Genomic DNA, 24,162 nt, shown 5'->3' with positions numbered 1-24,162 from the left:
CTTTAACTGAGATATTTCCCTGCTTCCAAGAGCTGCGAAGATGTTCTCGAAAGTGAAAAAAGAAGACGGGAAATGGCCTTGACTACTTAGCACACTTTGCAGCCAAACAAAAGGGTTTAAGTGCGAGAACAGTGGCACTCTCCACAACGCTGATTCGTGCGCTCAAAGCTGTTAATAGCTGGTTCCAATAAAAAAGTAGAGCGTCATTTAGCAGATTAAACAAACAACAAAGTTAAAATAAGCGAATTATAGTTCGGCGACGGGTATAGCAATAGCGTCAATTAACCTGCCGATACCGCATGCAATCCGCCGGAAGTAAAAAAGCGTGGCGCGGCCTACAACGAATGTTCGTATGAATGGACACCAACGGGAGACATGGAATCGCTTACCAATAACATACTGTCGAGCAATGTTAGCAGCAGATAGAGCTTTCCATGTTCGCTGCATGCGCCTCCTGCGGCGTCCTTTCGGTGAAGTTGGAAGGTTGCCCGTGGACTGGCATGCTCTATCTCGTTCCGGATGAAGGCTCTGACTGGAAGACGGACTTGGGCCGCGGAACATGTCAAACACGAGGCTCAACTCGCTGATGCTCCTCTTGCGAAGTTCGTTCCACATCCGTGGCACGTCAATTTCACGTCGACGATGCTGTGGACTGTCGGGAACAGTGAGATGATTCATTTAAACAGCTCCGCCAGATGGCGACGCCGTTTGTAAGAGGCGGACCAAATCAGAATGAAACGATCATATCAGAAGCATAAATTAAGGTAGAGGTGTGAGCGTGGGATGACCGAGGGCAGCAGCGATCAGATCAATGCGGATCTAGGCTGCCTGGGGCGGAGTAAATAACTCGGCAAGCCTCCGCTGCCGCCCGGATGCACCTAACGCACACGCCTGTCGTCGTCACAGCTCTTGTCACCATCTTGTCGTCGTGCATGGTTCACTAGAGCCGAAGCTGTTCACCAATCAGACGACTTTCTGCTCAGAGCTTGACTGTACACAAATGAAAGTTTCTCTATAAATGAAATGTTTCTCCGAGACGATTTCGGATTTCTACTTCAATCCCATTCACACTGAACATGCCTAGCGCTTTATTTGTGCAGTGTTCTCGCCTGTGTGCGCCTGCGGTGTAACAGGCTGTGGAGCAACATTAGCGAAATTAACTTTCATGAAAAATCACTGCAGCGGCACCTGTTCAGGGAACGTACGCAGGCAGCATCTAGTTCAACAATAATTCAGAATCGACAGAATTCGTTTTTGCTTGTAATGGTTCGTTAGTCGACAGAGAACATGAGATTCAAAGAGCTTAGAGATTTTTCTTCTTGTGATCGATAGGATGTTCATGACGGATTGTCGTTAACAACAAAGTCAACAACATTAAAATGGGAGTGCTTTATGGGTGTGCAGTTTATGAGAACTTCATGGTGCAAAAATTGTTTTGAAGCGATGTTAGGGATTTTTCATACTCGACACATTTTCATACGTGCACAAGATCGTACCACAGTCGGGAAAGCTGATAGTCATCTCTTTATTTAAAGCGGTTAGAGGAAAGGATTGGAAGAATATGCAGAGAAAAACAAAAAACGGATGTATACTTCTTACAATGGTGGATTTTTTTCGAAATCAAAGAATTGAAGGAAGTACGCATTGTAGTATATAGTTTAAAGGATTGCAAAGATTAGAAAGTTTAACCGCTCAAGATGTGTTCAATCTAAAGATATCTCCTTTCTACGCCGAAAGAGCAACCTGTAAGGAAAATGAGTACAACAGAAAACTAGTGCGAAGAAAAGTTGTGGGGGTGGTCTGGAAAAGTGGAATGAGAGCAAGGATCAGAATGAACGAAGCAGACGCGAAAATGCTGTTTTAAGAATAAGAGTAAGTAGCACAACACTAACTCCTATAGCGAAACGGCTTGCACGAACCTGCAATCAACTCTTTGCGAGTTTGAATGCCGATGCTTGGAGTCACAACCATCCTATTTGTTCGAACGCGAAGCGACGATTCGTTTCGACTCAACGCCGAAAGTGAAAAGGAAGGATGTCATGCTTCGACCGGCATTATAGAAGAGAGAGCAACTGTTGGCGGTGTCCCATTTCAGCAGAATATAGGTCATTAAACGACGTTTACTCGGATATGACAGCATTCATTGCCGGTGTCAACGACGCCACATTCGCTTTCGAAGAGAATGGGGAGAGCAAAGCGCTTCTAGAGACTAACTGCGGCTGGGCACGCTCAAAAACTCGCCGTCGCGTGCAAAATCACCGCAATAAGCCGTAGACGCGACGAGATCCGCGCAAGAAAACGACATCTAATTTTAGCAGGTGAACGTGCGGTGGGTCGAAGTGGGTTTCATTTCGGTGCACTGTTCAACACCATGTCAGAAAAATTGTTGGAAATAACTAAGGACTAAAGAGGAGTGCTAACCGGTGGCGGTGAACATGGCCGAAAAGCAATAAGAAGATGCTTTTAGGCGAAGGACGCCTTTGTTTCTGGCACAAGAAGTGATCACGACGGAGTTGGAACTAATGAAATCTATCAAGCGACACTTCATTACACCTTCACGACTAGCTATACAAAACGTCTCCTATCCTCGTTAACGTACTAAAGCATTGAATCGAACATGAACAAGAACTGAGAACAACCTGCATAGCAGCGCATGTCGTGAGCTTAGGCGTACGACGTGTTTCTGACACCTGATTTGAGGATTCGTTTGAAACCAAATAAGATGCGTTCCGCAGCCAACCAAATGCTTTTCAACGGGAAAATGCCAAGCGAAGATCAAATTCCATCCCTCTATAGCAATATTATCGCCATGTGAACTGGGCTACATCCCCACGGGCCACCGAAAGCTTCCGAGGAAAACCGTGGATTTAGAAGAATTAATTCAAAAACCACGTTGGTATCTAGACTTGCAAGAAGAGAGAATTCTTCTGTTTCGGCTTAGCTGATGCTTTGATTACACGTTCTGAGGAAAAGGAAAGGACACATTACAGATAGGAACAAAACTTTGAGAAAAGGATTACGTCTGGATAAACTGCTCTTCTATTTACTCCACTGACCACAACTGCTTCTCTTCCAGAGCCATCTCGAGGCACTGAGAAAATTAGTAATGTACCCTTAAAAAATTTTGGTCGAAAGCGAACACATAAACTCAACACAAAGTACACGTAACTTTTTAAAACAGGATTTAAAAAGGCAGGTGATCACTTTCCTCATCAGCCCACTTTGTTTGGGTGACGTGCACTACTTACTCTCGCTTCCCTACATTGCAAGGATAAGCAAGGATAGCGTGTTTATGAGGATGTTTCCCTTTATTATTCTACCAGTCTGAACGTCCGGCTAAAGCCGGACTTCAGACTTTCTGTGGTGTTTGCTTCGCTCGCTTTCACTGATCAACGAAAATTAATATTAGTGTTATTAGTTCTATGAAATTGGACTTGTGTATCTCCAGCAATCCTTCTTCCTTTTTTATATTATAACTAAATGCAAAAGATTTCATAGTCTTCTTTCTAAACGCGTCAGTTCTACATTTGCAGAACATTCGAGCTTCAGCTTCAAACACTCCTTATCAATATATTATAGACAATATTTAAAAGAATCTTGCGAAATATTGGTTTTTCTCCTGTTTTCTACAAACGGTTATCAAAGAATGGTGTTTTGGCATAAATTAACGTGAAAGACATCGTCCTACTGATAAAGATAACGTTCCACGCCAGATCGCATAAAACATCTTGCTACTATTTAAGCAGCCGTTTTCATGCGCGTTTCCACTTTCTGAGAACGCATGCTACCAACTTGAGGCGAACAAAGAAAGAAATATATAGCGGAGGAGTCATGAAGGTGAAAAGCAACACGCCCAGTGGCCACGGCTATGAAACGACTTTCATCATTTATCTTTTGCGACATGCACGCGAAGTTATTGCGCACCATTTCAATGCCGCGGGACCCGTCTCACCCCACGTTATAGCTATTTGGCGCTAGTGCGCCAACCCAACGCCGGATGGACCTGTCATACCCCCTTTTATACCTATCTAGTGCCGGCGCACCAATCCGACGCCGTGGGACCCGTCGCACCCCACTTTATAGCTATCTGACGCCGGGTGGACCCGTCATACCCTCTTTTATACTTATCTGGCGCCGGTGCACCATTCCGATGCCATGAGACCCGTCGCACTCCATTTTCTAGTTATCTGGCGCCGCCACACCAATCCGACGCCGGTGGACCTGTCGCACCCCCCTCTACAGGTATCTGGCGCCGGTGAACCCGTCGCAGCCCCTCCTATAAGTATCTGGCGCCCGTGGACCCGTCTTTTATAGGTATCTGACGCCCGTGGACCCGTCACACCCCCTTCTATAGGTATCTGATGCCCGTGGACCCGTCACACCCCCTTTCACAGGTATCTGGTGCCGATGGACCCGTCACACCCCCTTCTATAGGTATCTGGCGCCGGTGGACCCGTCCCACCCCCTTTCACAGGTATCTGGTGCCGATGGACCCGTCGCACTCCCTTCCATAGATATCTGGTGCCGGTGGACCCCTCGCACCCCCTTCCATAGGTATCTGACGTCGGTGGACCCGTCGCACCCCCCTTTTTGAATTTCGTGACTGACACACACATACATACATACATACATACACACACACATGTAACAGAATAAGCCCGTTATTATATACATGATCATGATAATTGAGCGTCCCATAAAAATGTAATTCACTTGAGCGATTCCAACTTGACTTGAGTATCCTTTATTTCGTGCCATCTCACCGAAACAATAATCCTGTAGGAAAATTATATTTGAAGAATGGTTTGATTCCTTCTCGCAGCTTTATTTAATACAGAAGTTTTTAATAAAGAAAAGTTAGGTATTCGAAGAAGAAGAATGCCACAACTTCTTATTGTCTCGCTGCATAAACATTGTTAGCAATGCAACTAGCGGCAGTTCGTGCCAAAAAAAAAAACGCTCTACGACAAACGAATTTCGGCTATCATTTGGAAACTAATGGGAGACCCAATGGGACCTGCTAATTCTTCGCTCGTAGTTAATCACGTGGTGCTGGTGCAGACTCGAAATGTGTTGATTGGAACCCATCCCTCGTCCTGTTTCATACTATCCTGAAGAAATTTGTCTCTTGGAAGGTTAACGTTGCCAAAATAGTACTCAAGTTGTCTAACAACTTTCTCGTTCACACTTTCCCCAGCGGCAGAAGGAGCAACATTCTCAGACTCCGTCATATTCGTGGACCCTCAAACTTGGGTAATTAAACCAGTCTGAGAAATATGAAATATGAATATGACGGAGTCTGAGAATGTTGCTCCTTCTGCTGCTGGGGAAAGTGTGAACGAGAAAGTTGTTAGACAACTTGAGTACTATTTTGGCAACATTAACCTTCCAAGAGACAAATTTCTTCAGGATAGTATGAAACAGGACGAGGGATGGGTTCCAATCAACACCTTACTTACATTCAATCGCCTTGCTGCCATCACCACTGAGACTCGAAATGGTTACGTAGCATACGCGTTGCTCACGTTTCTCGCTACTATTGGTGACTTAGGTCAGGAAATCGTCGTTTTACTTTATGTTTCTATCAAAGATGCAAGTACTTCCAAGAGTACCACATCCTTGGAGCAGATATCGTCAAGTGCCACTAACAACGAATGATGCGGGACATCAATTTATTCAACGCGACAGCTCGTTGCACCAATAAAGGATCAAGGGATAAAGTGTGGGCATTGATAAATCCGCCTGGAGTGCGTCACCACGTTCACTTCCATTCACAATTGTTTCAACTTCATGAATGTGTAACTTTCCCATACAGTGGCTTGCGGGCTAGCGGATGCGTCAAGTCATTGTTTACTAGTTCTAGTTGTTACTTGCGGAAAGAGCAGCTCCATAGCAGTAAGATTAGTTGCATCAGTAATCCACTTTACAGGGTTTTATTTCTTCGATTCTAGGGATATAACAATTTGCCTCATTCTTAAATTGATGCTTCTGCTGCTCCATCCAAATTTTGCCGAGTGCTGAAATTATGAGGCGTGGCAAGACGAAGTCGGGTGCATGCCACTGATCGCAGCTCCACTATGTCAGTGTTTATATCAATCCGAAAGAGCTATAGACTCAGTGATTTTTTGCTTTCCTGGTTTAGTTCACAAGGACTGAGAAGTTATTTTTATGGTTGAAAGGTATTAAATCAAATGGTTGTACGAACAGTACTTGAAAATCGCAAACATAAAGAAATATTTCTGAAAATCTTGTGGTGCTGTACTGTGGGTGAGCGAAAGTTAACACTCGCAAAGACCTCTCAACTAATTAATGTAAGAACAGAGACCACTACATTCCTTTTCGCGGACCAGCACTGTAAGCGGTGAGGAGATTAACGATTAAAGGCATCGCCCCACGAATTTGGGGTGGTACGGGTTTCAGACGTGCAATGGTTATACGAGGTCGCAGATAGTGGGAAGAGGGTTATTCCGATCACCTCTTATTAATCACTGTAAAAAACGGCCCGGAAGATGAGGCTTCGAGCGTTCCCGGGCGCTATTGTCCACGAAGAGTTGTGTTGGAGTGCGCCAAGCTTGTGCACGCGCCGCGTCTTCCGGGCCGTTTTTACGATTAGGAGGAATAGACGAAATCAACCTCCTCCCCATAATCTACGACCCGTACACGCATTACCCGCCTGAAATCCGTACCACCCCAGATTCGTGGGGTGATGCCTTTAACTATGCACGTCTTTTTTCGTAAAGCACGCTGCGCTCTTGCTTATGGAGAAAAAAAAAATTAGAACTAAGACGTAAGAAGACGACAGCAGAGGATAGAGGATCATTCCAGCAAGCAAATGTGTCCATCTCTTTCAATTTCCTTGGGAGCATGCAGGCAGATACAATTAATCAAGGTCGTAGAAACCCAGAATTGGCGCCTAATAGTATGTTTTCTAAAATCTATGGAACGTTCGAAAAAAGAAGTCTGGGGACACATTTGAAACTCAATTAGAATCTATTTTGTTCTAACACTTTTTTGTTGAATATGTTTAAAATGCACAGTCTCTTTTTTTTTTGTACAAGCACCACCTTTTTGGAAATACGTCTGTGTCGAAAATTTATCTTTTCGCTCACTAATTGACGCTTATCCGCCGTTATAGCAGAATTTCTACGTTTTAGCAGAGATGGAGACGATAAAGAAAGTTTGCACTTGGCAACTACCTAACAGAGGAGGTGGAAATTGGATTATTGCTAGTAAATCAACAAGTAACCTATACGCCCACTTTGTGGAGTATGTTTGTCCGCGAACAAAACGTGTTTCCTTTTTGTTTTAGGATCGTTTTGTTCGAAAGGAAAGCTTTCCACCTACGCCATTGTAGCGTGGTTTTTGCCTGTTCTAATTTTGCAAAGAAAAGGATTCAATATCCAGCAAAGAAGCACCTACTGCTCCTACGGAGTCCCATTACAAAGCACTGCACCGCATATCACGGCAAAACCCGCTTACGTCAACTTCAACCGAGAAACGCAGTCTCTCGTTGAGTTATAGTTTGAAAAATGCGCCACGAATGTGAGGGTTTCCAAGAATGGCTCTAGAATGCACCAGGAATGCTCTACAAAAAAGGCTCTTCTAGACACCTGGCAGAGTTTAAGGGAGAATTCTTCAGGATTCTGCTTTATCATAACGCAAGGGGCTTCGAATTGCAGATTTTCTTGCATTCGTGCGTATATGGTGTCCAGAGTGAGTGGTGTTGATTATCCAGCAGGGTAATAATCACCTGGGTTGGTGTTACGCAGTCGGAAAGGGGTTTGGGTGTGAGTGCCAGATCGATGGTTCGAAACCACCCAGGTACCAACCAATCCTTTCATTGGCCTGGAGTCGGCAAATTGGTATCAAACTTGTTTGGAAGGATAAAAACACTGACTTGACACTGCTGCTTGCCTCCTCAAATCATTGCGTAAGCTCTACGTGCGTTCATAAACCACAAAATGATTCTGAAATGGAGTCGAACGCGTACACGCATTCTCGTAGGAGTTGATCAGCGCCGTGGACTTTATCCTCCACTCTAATATTCACATCAATTAATTCTGTTGTTCACAACAATGAGTTTTCCTTTTTCAGTTTTCATAAATATTGAATTTCCTATTACTATTTTTACTGTAATCGGCAAGTGAATGTATCCCATATCACACTCACACCATAACCTAAATCTCTCTGAGAGCATGTGAAAGAAGTACTCGAAATTCGGGAATAATCTACACCAGAGATTTTAGGAATACGTTGAAGACAAGGAATCTACGCACCGAGTATTTTCAAAATTTCAGGTCTACACTTCGTTCAAAACGATGTGAGTTGTACGTTGCGTCAGCGGTTGCGGATACAATGTTGCCGGAGCAATTACCTCAAGATCTGCACTCTTTTCGACCGCTAGTAGATCCAGGCGATCATTGCAGTACAGTCAATGGCTGTTGACCAGTCCGTAGACCCAAATTTCAGTCCACCATGGTTTTTACTGTGTGGGATGTCGGGAACGACGCCTCCCAATATCCACTGCTTCGAAGACATGATAAGAATACCTAGCTAAGCAACTGGCCAAGTACAGTGAGTATAAACAGGACGAGTTTAAAACCAAAGGCTCAGTCACGCATATAGATAGATTTATGATGGAACGTCAAACATATCCGCTTGCAGCCATGCAGGAAAAACGTCTATTTCCCGGAACATCGGCGTCATGACTTTCTGACTTAATGACTCAATGACTTTCTATGTTATAATCTAACTAGTAGAAAATTCTAGCACAATTCACTTTTTCAACTAGTGCACCAAGGTTTCCCACCAACATTTTGCAAGGTTGCTTCAAAAAGTGGAATTCTCTTACCATGAAGACTGCGGCATTGCGCGCGTTCAACTTCGCATAGAGATCGTTTAACGAGTCTAATCAGTGTACATCAGAGCAGAGGTAAATCGAAAAGAAGCAGGAAAAATGGAACCACAGTAATTGGAGACAGAATTAAACGCAAAATTCGTCAAATTTATAGAAAAAGGGGATGCGTTTTTAGCGCATTGAAAATAAACTTTGAATATTCACAATATGACTCTCAGAAGGTCAAATTTTCCATAATTCTCTAGATGACAAGAATGATTTGATGCTATCTGTTTAAAGTTAGAGAGGACAACACTGGAAGAAGAAATGCAGATCAAAACAATAAAATTTTATTTTAGGAAAAAAATGGAGATTTCTCATCACCAACCGCTACCGTTTTGCAGTTGATTCAACACAAAGAGGAGAAATTTAGTGGTCTACAAGAAAAAATGAGACCCTTCGTGAGCATTCTGACGTATGCAGAACCTAACGATAAGGAATGAAGTTAAAAGATCTTGCGAAGCGTAGTGTTTCACGAAATGGACGAAGATGGAAGTTTGCGGGATTACTCCACGCAAAGCTAGGATGGGGTGTAGCTTACGACTAGAAACAGTGCTGCTTGCAGCGGTGTTCCCTACAAAGCAACTCGTAGCGCAATAGAACGCATCGCTGTTCAGTGTTCGCAATCAAAATGATACGTAACAACTCAGTGGAATTACAGTGGTAAATGAGCCAGATTATAACCGTGTTCGTGAAGTACACCTGTCTTTTCGTGGTGAGACCCAACACCGTTAACTTAGAGCTCGAAAGTTGCGGCTTCGACCGTTCTGGGGCGCTATTTTCTACGATGAGTTCCATTGGAGCGCGCCAGCCTTGTGCACGCGCAGCATCTTCCGGGCCGTTTTTTTACGGCAATTAGGAAGAAATGAACGGAATCCCATCCACTTCTGCAATCTACAATAGGCATAATCCACCTGAACCCCACCCCCACCCCCAGATTCGTAGGTTGAAGCCTTTAAGGTCGTTGCATATCTCACAGAATGCTTCCTTTGGAAGTGGAGGTAATGACATATGACATAGTCCGCGCAAAATTTGTCCAACCGTCTTCGATTGGTGCAGGGCAGAGGGAAAAGGTAGTGCGTGTAAAACAGAGGATTGGTGTGCGTTGGAGCAGACGCTCACGCCGATGAACGCCTTCGAAGCCGTCTCTAAGTGCAATGTGTTAAAGTGAGTAGCTGCATATTAATGAACGTACACCATACAGGATGAGCGTACGCAACTGCAGCAACTTCACCTTCAATTCCACAGAATCGGGGCAGAAACTAATCTCTCTGGAACCTGCAACACAGCGAAGTACTTGAGGACTGATTTTTAGGCCGCAAAGGATCTTAGCTGCTTATATTTGCCCATTTGTTATTTGCATGAAGTCAAGAATTTATTTATTGATCTTCAAGAATTTATGGATTCCAAAGATGGCTTTGTTTTTTGACGTGAAAAGAGAAATGTGGAAGTCAATTGAATATATTTTGTGAGGTTTGAATCTAAAACCTTGGTTTTGTTCCTTGAGTTCCAGCATGCCAAAGAAAAAAAGGATTCCTTTTGGCCCCTTAAGCACCAAAAATATACCTCTGACCTCGAACTAACACCGATTGCTTGAAGTTGCTGCATCGGGGACGAGGCTCTTGGGAATTTTCGATGTTGCGTTCTTCCTGTTGGTACAAAAGCCTTGCAACACAGCCTACAGTCCCAACAATTAAATGCATCTCAAGCATTGAAGGCATCAATCAATCCAACGCGAAAATTCCTTGCACCGATTAACGTGTGATTAATAAAATAGAACCTCCTTAGGTGGATTTAATTACTCGTATGAGTGTGAGGAATTGTTCCGTAGGGTAATTTCGTCAGGAGTCCTCTTCACGCGGTTTCACTTCGTCAATCTTATTGGTATAAAGGGTTGTTTTGTTGCGCGTTGATGCTTCCGGTGCTTTGATATCTCCAATTCATGTGTTCCACATCGTAGGCGGTGTTTCAGGTTTTTGTTGTGCTACTTGCAAACATATCCAGAATCCAAATCCAAATCCAAACATATCCGGAGTCCTGGCTACCGCTCGAAAGAAACAAATATTGGAATTTCCCACAAACTTTAAGTTGAATCGTGCTTGCACAAAATTTCTTGAGTGCTACACGTGAGCCGAAAATTCAAATACGTAATAAAGTCCTAATTTTTGGGAAACGTAGAGAACTATACGGCTAGCGGTAGCGTTCATCCTCAAATAATTTGCTCATTATTTCGCCATTAAGGCAATAGCGTTCACACGCAATAAAACAAAAAAATCTATAACCCGATATCTACGCTTTGTTCAGGGTTTCAGGTATCATTATGAGCACTTAAAAATAATGTAGGTAAAAAGTTAATGCCTGCAAAGCGCTCGCGAACTATCAAAGGAGTTAATCTACGCGCACAAATTTGCTTACTCGCTTTTGAAAAGACCAAAAGAACAATACTTTAATACTTACAGCCTAACACGAAGTCACTAAAGCTCTTGCGCATGTTAGCGGTTCCATGAAGATCGACATGCGCGAAGTGCGCGGCAGCCTGAAGATGGTGCAAATTTTGGAGAGTTATGCTGCGAGTTTTCTTGAATGGACTGCTGGTGTGACTGCGTTTTTGTCGTTTCAGTGTCGTCACGGAGTTGTCGCCTGGATGCCAAATCCCTTCGATGCTACTAATTCTGGCCGAAAGGCGCGCTATCTCTCTTGACGGCCGCTCGATTGTGGTCCGATTGGCGTCAACGTTTGGGCGAACGCCATCAATTGAACTTGATTGATGTCTGATCGGATGTCGTACAGGCGACGCATTTTCTGACGCAGCAGCAGTACAACTGCAGGAGTGAAGTAAAATACGAGGCGATGGAGACGACGACATCTACAATGTGTCTTAAATAGGCAATACTGAACATGCGTTAGTTGAGTGATACAGTTAGCGAGAAGAATGTGTGAACTGCTAAGTAGAAGACATCTATTTTAGAAGAAGAGAGCAGCACCCGAGCAGATCTCGGCCATTCGCGTGAAATAAATGTGATGGAATAGCGTAAACGAAGCTGCCATAGCAGAGCCCTACAAGCCTAAGCCGTCGATCATTACTCATTCATGGATTTCGGGCAGCTAAGATCTATTACGCAAAGGATTGTTTGTGATGAGGTTCCAGGTGAACAACGGAGAAAAATGGAGGAGAATAACAAGAAAAGCGGATGTACAAAGGCTGGAGACGCGAATTCCCTCTCGCATTTTCCGGTGTTGCTTGGTGAATGCCTCCGAACGAAGGGATTACTAACGGCTAATAGACCACTGAAAGACCAAACGTCTTCGAAGGGCTGTTTTGAGGTTTCGACGTCGTTATCTCTCAGGAGAATGTGCTGTCAAGAGGACGAAGCAATTCCACTGACTGAAATTACACGTTGTGGGCTCAGAAAAATGTGATTAAAAGTGAAATGGTGATGAAATCTCATACCTGGACGCGCAGTCTTTTAAAAAGCAGAAATTGCTCGTACGCACATGCCATCTGAGGACGAGTTATTCATCATGTTGCGTGGAAAACGAAAGAGCAGCACGATTTAGTCGCTCTCTCTGCTTGCGAAAGAGGCTCAGAAGAATAGGGAGAACAAGCAGACATTTTGTGTGAGCTTCTCGAAAGAAATGTGTGGCACTACAATTCACTGCTGCTTGAATGAAATCCTCTAGTGCAGGGCTCTAAGGGGAAAAACGCTCACTTCGCATCCAAGAACCCCTTTGTTGCCGTGGAGGCTGCAACGATGCGGTGACACGAATAACGGAGTTATTCCAGAAGTCGCTCTCATGTAAAAACACAAGGGAGTACTGGTGGGAAACTGCAGACAGTTGCATGACGGATCGTGATCCCTGTTGGATCCTCAAGAACACTGTCCGACAAGAAGTCATCTTTGCGGTTAAGATCATAAAATCCATGACTTGCTGCTGAGCTGCGGCCAGAATCTTCTGATTTCCTATGAAGAACTCTGAAACTGATGGGCAACGCAGCGACTGTGACGTCATTGCACCGCTAGGAATCGACTTTTAGCGATATCAGGAAAGAAATGCGCTACGGCTCCACAGCCTCCCTGATTGTCTCAGCACACCGAAGACTTGCCCGCGACCACATCATAAAAAGGGAACCAGTCTTTTCAAGGCAACAGCTCAGAACTCCCGCGTCATTCCTACACGTGCCATTCCCCAACTATCAATTTTCAAGAAAACGCAATACATTGTAATGGAGGTTATCCAGTCACTGGTGGAGTAGTTTCCAAGAAGTGCAATACCAACGAAATTCGTTAGAAATTCACAACAAAGAAGGAATGCAGGGGATTGGAGTACGCTATGCACAAAGTGTAAAATATGGCACCATAACGTGGATGGGCCATCCCTATGGGGAATTAGAAGGAAAACTGCACTGCTCAAAAATGCAGCCATGAACTAACAATTTCCAAACCTTCGAACTCGGCGCAGAATTGCTATATTTGCCCTTTTCTAACTGACTGAACAAAAACTGCTTTTGTTGTTTTATCACCTCGCGTGGATGGAAATTTTCCACACCCAAGTGTTATATATGATTTTGAAGCCCTTCTCAAAACCCTGCAAAGAAGAAGCACCTGATTGGGCATGTGAAGTAGTTTCTGGTACATACTAAGAGTTCCAAATTAGTAGAAAAAAAAAGCTAGAAACAAAAATTTCCATCTTATGGGATTGTTTAAAGATAACAAATCGCAAAGAATAATGTCGGAGAATCCCATATGTTTCTCTAATTTCATGGGTAACTGAACCGAATACCAGCCTAAAATTACTGAACGACTCAGTGACTGCTGCAAAACATCTGCTTCGTCTTCTCGTCGCGAAACATGGATCAGCGCCGTATGGTCCTCGCACTGAACAAATCCCTTCCGTGCATCTGCTTATCCCTCTTATTGTTTCGGTCGCTTTGAGTCCTTTGTAGAATACGAGGGAGAAGAGATGCCGTGAATAATGATAAGGTCTCTTTTGGTAACGCATCTTTTTGAAGGAATAGGTTTCTTAAATGATAAAAAAGGTGATTCTTGGCATATCGCTCATCCCGGAATTTTGGATGACGCGGCGGATTTTTGCAACCCTGCGCGGACTTTCGAGTCCTCTCCAGGATGCGCCTATTCGCAATTTCTCAGCAACTTCAACCACTGGTGTCAAAAATGAGAAATTTTGTTCTCAGCGCCTTTTCTCGGTGCTTGCAATAACTCAAATTTTAGAAAGCACGAAGACTGAGTATTTTTGATATTGTTACAAAAGTAACATGCGCTCACAGTTGATGAGTCACCGTTGTTTCACTTCGCCTTGAATTGCCTGAGCAATCCATGATGTGTCTAGTGGCGAGACTTTAAAAGACGAGTTTTGGTAAGGTATATAGCACTTGTAATGAAAGTTCAATGCACGCAAAGAGAGAAGACCATTTCCTGTTCAGCTTAAAATAAAAGGGTAGTGTAATTCAAGCCTATAAGTTTTGTTTATATTATTATTCATTGTGTACTAAATTTTGTGTGAAGTGCATCGCTGGATCATGTGTCCGGGAAGATCTGAGGAAAGCAAATGTCTACATAGTGTACAGAACAATACACAGAAGCAGATTAAAGGCATCACCCCACGAATCTGAGGTGGTGCAGATTTCAGGTGGAGTATTCGTATACAGGATGGGAGACTACGGAGAGGGGGGTGATTCCGTCCATTTCTTCCTGATTGTCGTAAAAAACGGCCCGGAAGATACGGCTTCATTCGTTTTGGCGCACCATTTTGTACAAGAGGTTCGATTGGAGCGCGCCAGTCTTGTGCGGCGCCGCATCTTCCGGGCCGTTTTTTACGACAATTAGCAGGAAATGGACGGAATCACCTCCCTCTCCGTAGTCTCCTATCCCGTATACGAATACTCCACCTGAAATCTGCACCACCTCAGATTCGTGGGGTGATGCCTTTAAGAAGTGAAGGTGAGTGCTTGGATTTCTCGTGAAAACACTGCACGTGGTCGTCCCAGCGTGTGAGTACAGCACTTCAATCGTATTTGATATGATAAGACAAATTTTGAAGAAGAAGCTAACCCCTTTTTAAGGAGAGGGTCTGCAATTTCTCATTCCATTGATACGCGAAGGACAAAACACAAGAGAGCAAAGAAACTCAGAGTTTCGAAGTGACCATACATCCACAGGAATTCTAAACTCAGACACAACGCATCCAGAATGGGACTTCAGAAAAATGCTTAGGGAAAGTGGCAGTACTTGAGAAAGGGAGAGAGCTGACGTCGCTTTTGCATACTAGGTGAATCTGCTCTGCCCCTACAGAGAACGTTAACGACAAGAATTCCAGAAATCAGCTACGCCAGAATCACGTTAACATCACACTGACACCTGCCAGCCGGAACCTAACCATTCAAGTGTTTAAAGGCATCATTCCACGAATCTAGGGTGGTGCGAATTTTAGGTGGACTAGCCTATACGGGGTCGTAGATTATGGGGAGGAGGGGATTCCGTCCATTTCTTCCTAATTGCCGTAAAAAACGGATGATGTGGCGCATGCAGAAGGCGGGCGCGCTCCAATCAAACTCGCAGAAAATAGCGCCCCGGAACGTTCGAAGCCGCATCTTCCAGGCTGTTTTTTATAGCAATTGGGAAGAAATGGACGGAATCACCCTCCTCCCTATAATCTAAGACCTCCTATAGGCATAATCCACCTGGAACCCGCACCACCCCAGAATCGTGGGGTGATGCCTTTAAATGAAGCACAGCACTAAGTGGAGGAGGAATGGAATAAGCAATTTCATGTAACTTCTGGAGAGGAGCCATAAATACGCAGAACTTCAAAGAGAGCTTTGTTACGCTGTGTGTGTGCACTAAGTAGTCTACTTGAAAACGACTTTTCTTGAAGAAATTAAATAAGTGAAAAAGCGAATGTGAAATGTATTCGTTGGTTCAAATTGTTTTCCCGGCGACTGTAAGAAATAATATCTGTCATAGATTTTGTTTAATGCACTTAGACGAGTATTTCAGAAAGACAGAAAGTCAGAGAGTGACAGAACTACGTTTTTGCCTAAAAGCAATAAGTACTCAATGAGAAAATGAGTGACAATAAAAGAGTACAACAGTCATTTACTCCTCAAGTGCAAGTCACGCATAAACTACGTTAGAGCGTTTCTCTTATGAACGAAAAATAGAGTTCCAAAAAATTTCAAAAATGACTTCCATAAAAAAATAGAGTTCCCCTCATGAAAGCGCAACCCTTATGTGGGGAACTCTATTTCCATTTTCAGAGTTAGTCAGTGTATACAAAGACATAACGAAAATATCTTAATTCTTATCCTATTCTAAATAGAGGGTGAGGGAAAATTATCGGACACATTTAAAAGTGCTACAAAAAATGAAAAGCGGCTATCTAGAAAAAACTGAATATGTTTCTGAAAAACACATAGAATGCTGTTTTGTTCTAAAGGTCTAAAGGTACCGTGATCATCGATCGGCCCATACTTTTATGAGGAAGATGGTGCAACGCCAGCTGGGGTGGTGAACGAAACGCTGAAATGTTGGGACTTTTGTGGCCCCATTCGTACTCCAAGCATGTCTGGGCTCAACAAAAGGGTGCCACAGCTCACAGAGCACGATGACCCCTAGGCATGTTCAAGGAAACGTTCTCCGGGCCTTTAGTCTTCTGAGAAGAGGCGTAAGCTGACCAGCAGGGTCACGCCCATGAGACTTTTCAATTGGGAGTACCTAAAGCGAAATGTTTTCAAAAATCGTTCTCAGTCCCTCGAAGATTTGAAGAACAGAATTTGGCAGGAAACCGAGGCCATTCTGGCTGAACTGACCGGAAAAGTGAGGTCTTCTTCTGGTAGCGTCCTCAGTACTGACAATGACGGCCACTATCTGTCAGATTTTTAGATCTCAATGAAGAAAACAGAATTTCACGCACTGTTTAGAATTACAATAAATTCTTTTCTGTTTAGATTCTTTTAATTTTTATAGCGCTTTAATGGGAGATCATTATGCCTCCTGCAATAGATATGTAACATCATTAAGTCATAAGGATGGTCTTCTTACATCTTTAGTCTGGAATTTCTTCCAAAAATCCCTCACTTAGTTATGTAGATTTTTTAGAGAAGTCAATTCAGGAAGGACCGGATTCAAAAGCTATCAAGAAACGCTGCCGAAATAAATGACATATCTGTGAACTGACATAGTTGCAAGAGATGCATATTTCAGATTCATGGAAAGGTTAGAGACTGTCATTTCTCAGAAAAGAATCACTCAACATCAAAAGGGATCAGAGTGAAAGAAAAGTAGTCAGAAATTGGTGTAATATGCAGGAGTGATCAATAAATAAACCACGCCACTCATGTTTTTCCGAAATTTGAAATTTTTTTTTAGCACAAATCCAAAATAAATTACACCTTCTAGCGTTATTATGAGTGGCAACTCATTTGTATCTTTTGGAAATCTCGCACTATAGTTATAGAAATTTTCGTAGAAGGGATATAGTCCTCAAATTGATCCATGCTGACCCTCGATAAACCATTCTCTCAAAAAATCAGGAGAATAAAAATTGATGGGGTATCATGGTTAACTTCAGACCATGGAGCAATTAAGTTCTTGACTTCCAACTCCCTTCGCGACTTAAGTAAGATTCGGGACAATTTGCGTCGGAAGACTGGAAGAGGATGTCTCAAACAATACTGCCTGCAATAGTCCCCAGAGAGGTTTTTGTGCTTTCTCTGTGAGAGGAAATGTCTCAAGAAATATCTCTGGGATAGAACCGTACGTACAGCTTCGGCCCTTACAAGGTTCCATCCAGTTTTGCAATTCCCTTTGTGTCCACACGAGAAAATCATCCGTTACAACCGAAAGTGCACCTTTTTTCTGTAATGAAAAAGAGAGAAATAGCTAAACAGGAATATTCTTAAATCCACACAATTTGACATGAATCGCTCTTTACAAATGGGAGGAAAAATCCTTAGTTATTCGTTAATCACTGATCCTAAAACGACTTTCTGTTAGTTTTCGTGACTACCAATGAAACGATGGGAGGGGAGCTCGTTCAACGTGACGCACATTCAGAAAAGAGAGGGACATTCGAAAGAGCATAGAAAAAACTCCGACGAACACTCTCAAGAGGGTCTGGCTGTTCTTTCAAGAACGAACACAAAACTCCTCGTTAGAAGATGTATTCGACCGTTTACACTGTTCGTCCAACGGTTTCGTATTTCTCTGTTTACTCTCACAACTGATTTACATGCTATTCAGTGAGCGGAAGCGTTTCGTGAGAGGGAAGTTTTACGTTTTACGAGCGGGCAGCTGAGATGGGTACACGAGGAAAGGAAACATACTGTGCTGTTTCCTCTGTCGCTTTTTCATCGCCGCCTCTTCTTTCTCCCTAAACTTGAGTAATTACAAACTTGCAACCACAGCAATGAGACAGTAACGTGAAAGCGGTTCTCGTGTCGTTGTAGACTCACAGCTTTTGATGGAGACCGTAAAGCATCGAACGTAATCCAGGTTCGTGCTCTCGCGGACCATGACTCCTTCTGCTTCCCTGAAAATGACTATCTGCCACGGTTCGCCCACAAATCCCACCAAAATTGAAGAACCACAACAAAAAGCGTTGACCTGAGAGCGAAAAGCTGTAAACTAGGCAAATGCAAACTAACTCACGCACAGAGACACAAGACAACACAACACCACTAGCCCTCACGAACCAACCTTTGTGAACAGTTTTATAATGCTCTCCATGCTGCGAAGCTTCCGCACCTGCACTGTATCCGTCTTTAGAATGGGGAACATTAGAATCAACGCCACATCTTTATGTAAGCGTGGCTTCTTTTTCTGCTGTTGTTTCACTGCAGCAACTACGGTGATTTGACAGAAATCGACTGCTCAGACAAACTCGCGGACGAGAAGACCAGAAAGAGAAAGAAACAGAGAGAAACAGAGTATTTCGGCTATAATCCTGTCTATTGGCTCCTGACTCTTGTGATTGGAAGAAACAGTGACAACGAAAAGTAGAAGAGCAGGATTGGATCAGTCTACTACTTGGATGGGGGGAGGCCCCTTAAAGAATGCGAGAGCCAACCTTAAGGGCACTGCAAGCAGGGACGCAATCTTGTGAAATTTCGCATATCAACGAATGCGATAGTCAATCGCGTTATTGATACAAGAGATCTCCAGTACCAGTTGCTCCCGTCACCATTTTCTTTCCGGTTTTCTCGAAAGTTTGTCTGAGGAAGCAATGTCTTGAGCACTTATGAAATGATAAAATTCGCCCGTTCTATAGCAGAAGAGGAGTATTTTTAAGTGATTGCCGAAACCAAAAAATTCAACAAATGCTGTAAATACGCACCAGATGTACCGAACGAATATAGCGTTAGGAATTATTGTAGATTTCAAATAGAAGTTGTTTTCAAAAGCTGCCGGCAAGGGAAAGACTATGTCGAGGTAAGTGGCGGAAAACTCATCTATAGGATGGTGGGCTCTCTATACAATGTGACTGAAGGTAAGGAGGTCTCACAGAATTCTACCGAAGTGAGTTTTGCTATTGAAGAACCAGGGTAGTGACTCAAGAAGGAAGCGCTAGCCCAGTGAAACAAACAAACTAAACTGGCACTTCTCGATTAGTTTGTATCAGTGGAAAACTGAGGCATATTTTCAATATGTTCGATGGGTGCGATAGACAGCCAAACATCTGTGCAGCTAGCAGATCGACTCGATTTCCGTTGCTGGATCTGAACTTATGAAGCGCTGCTGCGGTAGCTCACTAATACCTCATTGTTCATGAAGGGCTCGGGTGCTGCTTTTTTTAGGAAGTGCGAGGAGACGGGAAAGCGCATCAACGAACAGGTTTCAGTACTTCGATAGAGTTCATACTGGAGCGTGATTTCTAAATTTCCTTCCCCCGTCGACATGATTTCTTTCCAACTTTCGTCGCAAATTAGAATATTACCGAAGAGAAAGTGGAAGAACGTAAAAGGAGTACAGATTAGATTGGGCAAACAAGTAAATACAGATTAAAGACAGAAGGCAGTCATCAAGTAGATTTTGTAAAATAAAACGAGTAAACATAAACAATGAACGGTACCCTGGATACACCGGCCGCTTCCTCATTCACAGTACTGTCGATGGCAGGGGTGGAACGCGACCGTCGGCTAGAGGCAGTACGACGAAAGGATCCATCTCGCCGTGTCAGCTTAATCACAACAAATCACCTCGAGGAGACGATAGAAGACGTGAAGCGAGCTCACATGACCATTTCCTTTTTCGTCGCTTTCCGGCTCATCCACTCGAATGGTTACATTCGATGTCATCGGAGGGGACTCGTCTCCGGTGAGAGACTCTTCAATGAACGGACATGAAAAACATTTTGAGATAAATCGACAGCATTTACAGCGAAATTTTAACGATGACAGTAGCACATCCCATCAGAGTTATACTTAAGAGAAAGCAAAATTCTCGAGAATACTTTCAATAACTCCGCTGACGACAGCAGCAACATTTGTTTGCGCGAGATAACGTAAGAAAAACGAATCTTTCCAGTTCTGTAATGAAGTCCGTTTATGTTTAGACGCAGTTTGATGCAGGCTTCTTTCGGCAACATTTCATCGTGTCAGCTGAAAGAACAACGTCTCTGCGTAGACGAATTTTTTCAGCCTCTATGACATTACCAATTCCCACAGTAATTGTATGGACAAAACGCAATAAAAGGTGTTTTTTTTCTTATGTTTTTGAAGAAGTCTCTCACGTTCAGATGTTTTCTCAATCAATAGTGATATTCTAAACATTTTCACCGTGATTTGCTTTTTTCGCTCCTTCATTGATTCTTCTGCAACTTGCAAGAAGAGGGCCCCTTTTTCAACTATAAGATGTTAAGGTGGATAAACTTCCTGTCAAGTTGCGAAGAAAAATCAAGCCCTAAACTAATATCCACACTTCTTGCAGAACAAAATAATCGATATGTCGTTGGAACTTCACCTAGAAATAGCTGGCAATGCAACGGCATGTGCCTACATTATTTGAGGTGTGAGTAAGCCACAAATCTCAACTCTGTGCATGTCCACTACTTTGTCAACCAAGATTCGAGTCGGAGATTGCGAGGGTTCACCTCGTCAGGATATTTCCAAGCAAATTAAATGCAGATCACATGGATGCGTCATAGCGAAGATGGTCGCCATGAACTGTCGACAAGACCGCAGACACATCGGATATTTTGTGAAAACTCTACAACACTAGTGCGAAATGAAGCACGTACCGTTTCACGTACGGATGGACTTCAAAAAGTGCTGTTCTTACGTAAAATTGAAAAAAAAGCATATTTTTAGTCAATTGCTCTACTTATTATTTATTTATTTGTTTATTACGCTCAAAGGCGTGCCAAGAGTAAGAGGCAGGGAATGAATACAAATTCACTAATAATACAGTATTAGTAGTGAATTGAAAACAACTACCTTTGCTATCAATGAATTTGTGATACCTAAAAGACTATGTTTCAAATCAAGCAAACTTTAACTTGATTCGATCCAGGTTCATTTCCTTTTTAATTTTCTTTTTCTCCTTCAGTTCTCTTTAATTTGATTCGACTCTCTGGTCTTTTGAAGTCTGATTTAAAAAAAAATCGAAATTAATATCCATAAAGACACTGCTTTTGGTTTCACTGATAAAACAGAAGATGGAGGCTACAGGTAAGAAAAGGTGTAGGCCATAGTTTGACGAGGGAATTTGTTCCAATCCAGATTAAGCAAGAGCGCGTAGTGCTCGCAAATAATGCGATCACGAAGATGTGATGTAACAAAAGTGACACTGATTCACGTCGTGCGGAAAAGTCGATTGGTCTTGTAAATCCTCCGAAAGTGAGAACCGTCCTAATTAGCCAAAGGTTTTAACCCCATGGTTCATCAATGTCGAGGTCCCGACAGCCTTATGGAAGGACCTTATGAAGTAGACAAATAAAAAGAATAACAGAATATTACAGTCAAGGCTTATGGTGGTGCAAACACGGACATTCGAGCGGACCACAACAAAAATTTTCGATCTAAGACTGAAGTAAAATAGGATAGTGATCCAACACCTTTTCTTGTGAAGTCACTTTTTTCCTAGTTAGCCACAGACCATAAAATGTGAGTTTAAAAAGCTGACAACAAGAGTGAAATGTGCTCAACAAGAATTCAACTATTCTCGAAATTATAGTTACAACAATGCAAAACAATGAAATGCAAAAACAGGTGATGTGAGGAAGAAATAACTATTTGTTGATATGACTTATTTATTATTAAGTAAATTCTGTTGTTGGGTTGCGGCTGAATTTAATAAAATCGGAGGACAAACAACAGAGCGAGTTCGACTGGTTCACTGATTTTTACCTTACCCGCTGCACGAGAGATAGTACCCCCGAAAATCTTTCTATATTTCGCTGAGAAAAAGCGACAGTCATTCTGGTTTAATATATCCTCCAATTTTTGAAACAGAGAGGATTATGGAAGTTCCGTCAAAGGTCAGTTTGACACAGCAAAATCGTTGTGCATCGTTCTCAGAGGCCTCTAGCTAGCCTTTCTCCTCTTGTTTGCGTTTTTCGTTACAACCTACACCTCTACTACATATAGTGACATAGTGAATGCTAATAAAAATGACTTCGGGATATTCCACAATTTTGCCGTTTGATTAGTATATCAGAAAGAAACTTATTTTTACTTCATAAATTTTAAGGGAATAAGACGACATAAGAAGTTCCTGCTACGATCACATGCTCTGGACTATCTATTTCGTGACATTATATTCCTGTTTTTGAGTAACTATGAGTAGAGGCTGCACAAATATTTTTATTTTGCGCACTTATTTTTCAAAAGTCATTCTTCAAGCCGACTGGAAAAAACCTAAAGTTTCTATCAAACAAATGATGTCTTTTGCTCGTAGGCATATCGTCGATTGAAAGATTTTTGGAACTAGAAATGATATGCTATGCAGTGTGAAGAATGCAGTCTCGTTACGAATAAAAGAATGCAGGATATCTATGAACTGTGTGGTTGCTACAGTCATTTTCAGAGTAAAAACGACGATATTTCACAGAAGAGCCATCGCGGAGGTTGCTATGACGTGAATAAACGGGAAAGGCTTGGGCGGAAGTGCAAAACAAACAGTGGAAGCAGGACATGGCCTATTCGCTCATGATAAATTCATCAGAGCAGGTCATCAGTGTGCATCAAAGGAAGTTTTGAGAAGTAGTATATGATGTGAGAAACGTCGGAAAATTGGGAAGGATGAGCGCAGCGCAGTTGATCGGTGCATCGTTGCGAAGAATCACTTACGAAGGGATCTGAGGGAAAACAACACTGAGCGAAAAACCGCAAAGGTAAAGAAAGTCCCAACTATTTCAGACTTTATGCGGATTCACTGCGTTCAAAAAGTTTGAAGAAAAAATCGTATCCACGCTCGACCGAAAAGAAGCTGACGGATGTGTCTACGCGTCGGCGGTGGGTAAGATCGCAATAGTCGAGCATGTGAAGTGGTGCCACTTGAACCATCCAATAGAAAGTCGGCGCAAAATCGATTACGACAACATTTTTTTCTCTTTCGATGGCACCCCTTCTCGTAGGCCTGAATGAGCCTTTTACGTCACCCATCCACTTCTTCACATCATTCCTCGTGGTCGAAACCGCGGTTAACTCAAGCTTGACCGACAAATGCCAGAAATAGCAAGCTAATCACCTTACGCAGCGGGTCCACACGAATTCTTAAAAATCGTATCCAAAGAGTAATCAGTTAATTCAAGTTAAAAAGAACCTTTTTTCTCCATGGAAAGGAGACGAAGTGAGTCTTTTCGAGTTTCACTGCTCGTTACAATTGCCAGTTTCACCTGAATAAAAGTGCACTTGTTGAAGCGTTTGAATCCGTGCTTCGCAGGTACCACACGTTTCCGAAATAAGATCATAACGGCATCAAGTACACTTGAGGAATAATTATATAAGCCATAGAAACGTTTTTCAAATGGTAGAAGTTGGAAACGATGGGTTTGGAGCATAACAGAGAGAAAATCCGACAATGCAAAATGAATCAATATGTGAAAATAATAAATTCGTTGGTGAGATTAGAAAACCACTGGCGAATAATATGTCTAGATTCTTGGAAGCGAAACGAACCTCAAGAAATCAAAAAAGAAAGATACTCTGGGAATGAGGAAGATGTGGGAAGAAGTGGAGTGCTTAGCAGGTGGGCTCCACCGTCGGCTTTGTTTGTGCCATGGTTGGGTCAAAACGACATGAAGCGAAT

The 24,162-nt window shown here is 42.8% G+C and overlaps 3 protein-coding genes across 6 annotated transcripts in view; 1 reads left to right on the top strand and 2 right to left on the bottom strand.

The window, feature by feature from the left end:
• The window catches only part of RB195_018372 (uncharacterized protein), a gene marked incomplete at both ends in the record, with an annotated part of 29,734 nt that extends 29,056 nt beyond the window's left edge, over window positions 1–678 (bottom strand). For all 3 annotated transcript variants that reach the window (XM_064185793.1, XM_064185794.1, XM_064185791.1), the window contains one exon: window positions 390–678. In XM_064185793.1, the coding sequence (XP_064041672.1) occupies window positions 390–678 (289 nt within the window). The remainder of the gene's footprint in view (window positions 1–389) is intronic.
• Window positions 679–5,283: 4,605 nt separating this feature from the next.
• On the top strand, window positions 5,284–5,658 carry RB195_018371 (uncharacterized protein; the record flags this gene model as incomplete). Of its 2 annotated transcripts, none has more annotated exons than XM_064185789.1 (1): window positions 5,284–5,658. In XM_064185789.1, one exon carries the CDS (start codon window positions 5,284–5,286, stop codon window positions 5,656–5,658), a length of 375 nt encoding a protein of 124 aa, XP_064041670.1. The 2 variants fall into 2 exon arrangements, with proteins under 2 accessions (XP_064041670.1, XP_064041671.1); XM_064185790.1 differs by having other exon boundaries at window positions 5,290–5,658.
• Window positions 5,659–18,186: 12,528 nt separating this feature from the next.
• RB195_018370 (uncharacterized protein) lies at window positions 18,187–20,210 on the bottom strand (the record flags this gene model as incomplete). The annotated part of the gene is made up of 4 exons (XM_064185788.1): window positions 18,187–18,286; window positions 18,369–18,445; window positions 19,985–20,092; window positions 20,148–20,210. 4 exons carry the CDS (start codon window positions 20,208–20,210, stop codon window positions 18,187–18,189), a joined length of 348 nt encoding a protein of 115 aa, XP_064041669.1.
• Window positions 20,211–24,162: the final 3,952 nt, after the last annotated feature.

The sequence above is a fragment of the Necator americanus genome, chromosome II (assembly GCF_031761385.1).
Source record: "Necator americanus strain Aroian chromosome II, whole genome shotgun sequence".
NCBI classification, from domain to species: Eukaryota; Metazoa; Nematoda; class Chromadorea; order Rhabditida; family Ancylostomatidae; genus Necator; species Necator americanus.
Note: the sequence above shows the minus strand (reverse complement) of the source record. Positions and strands in the feature narration are given on the sequence as shown.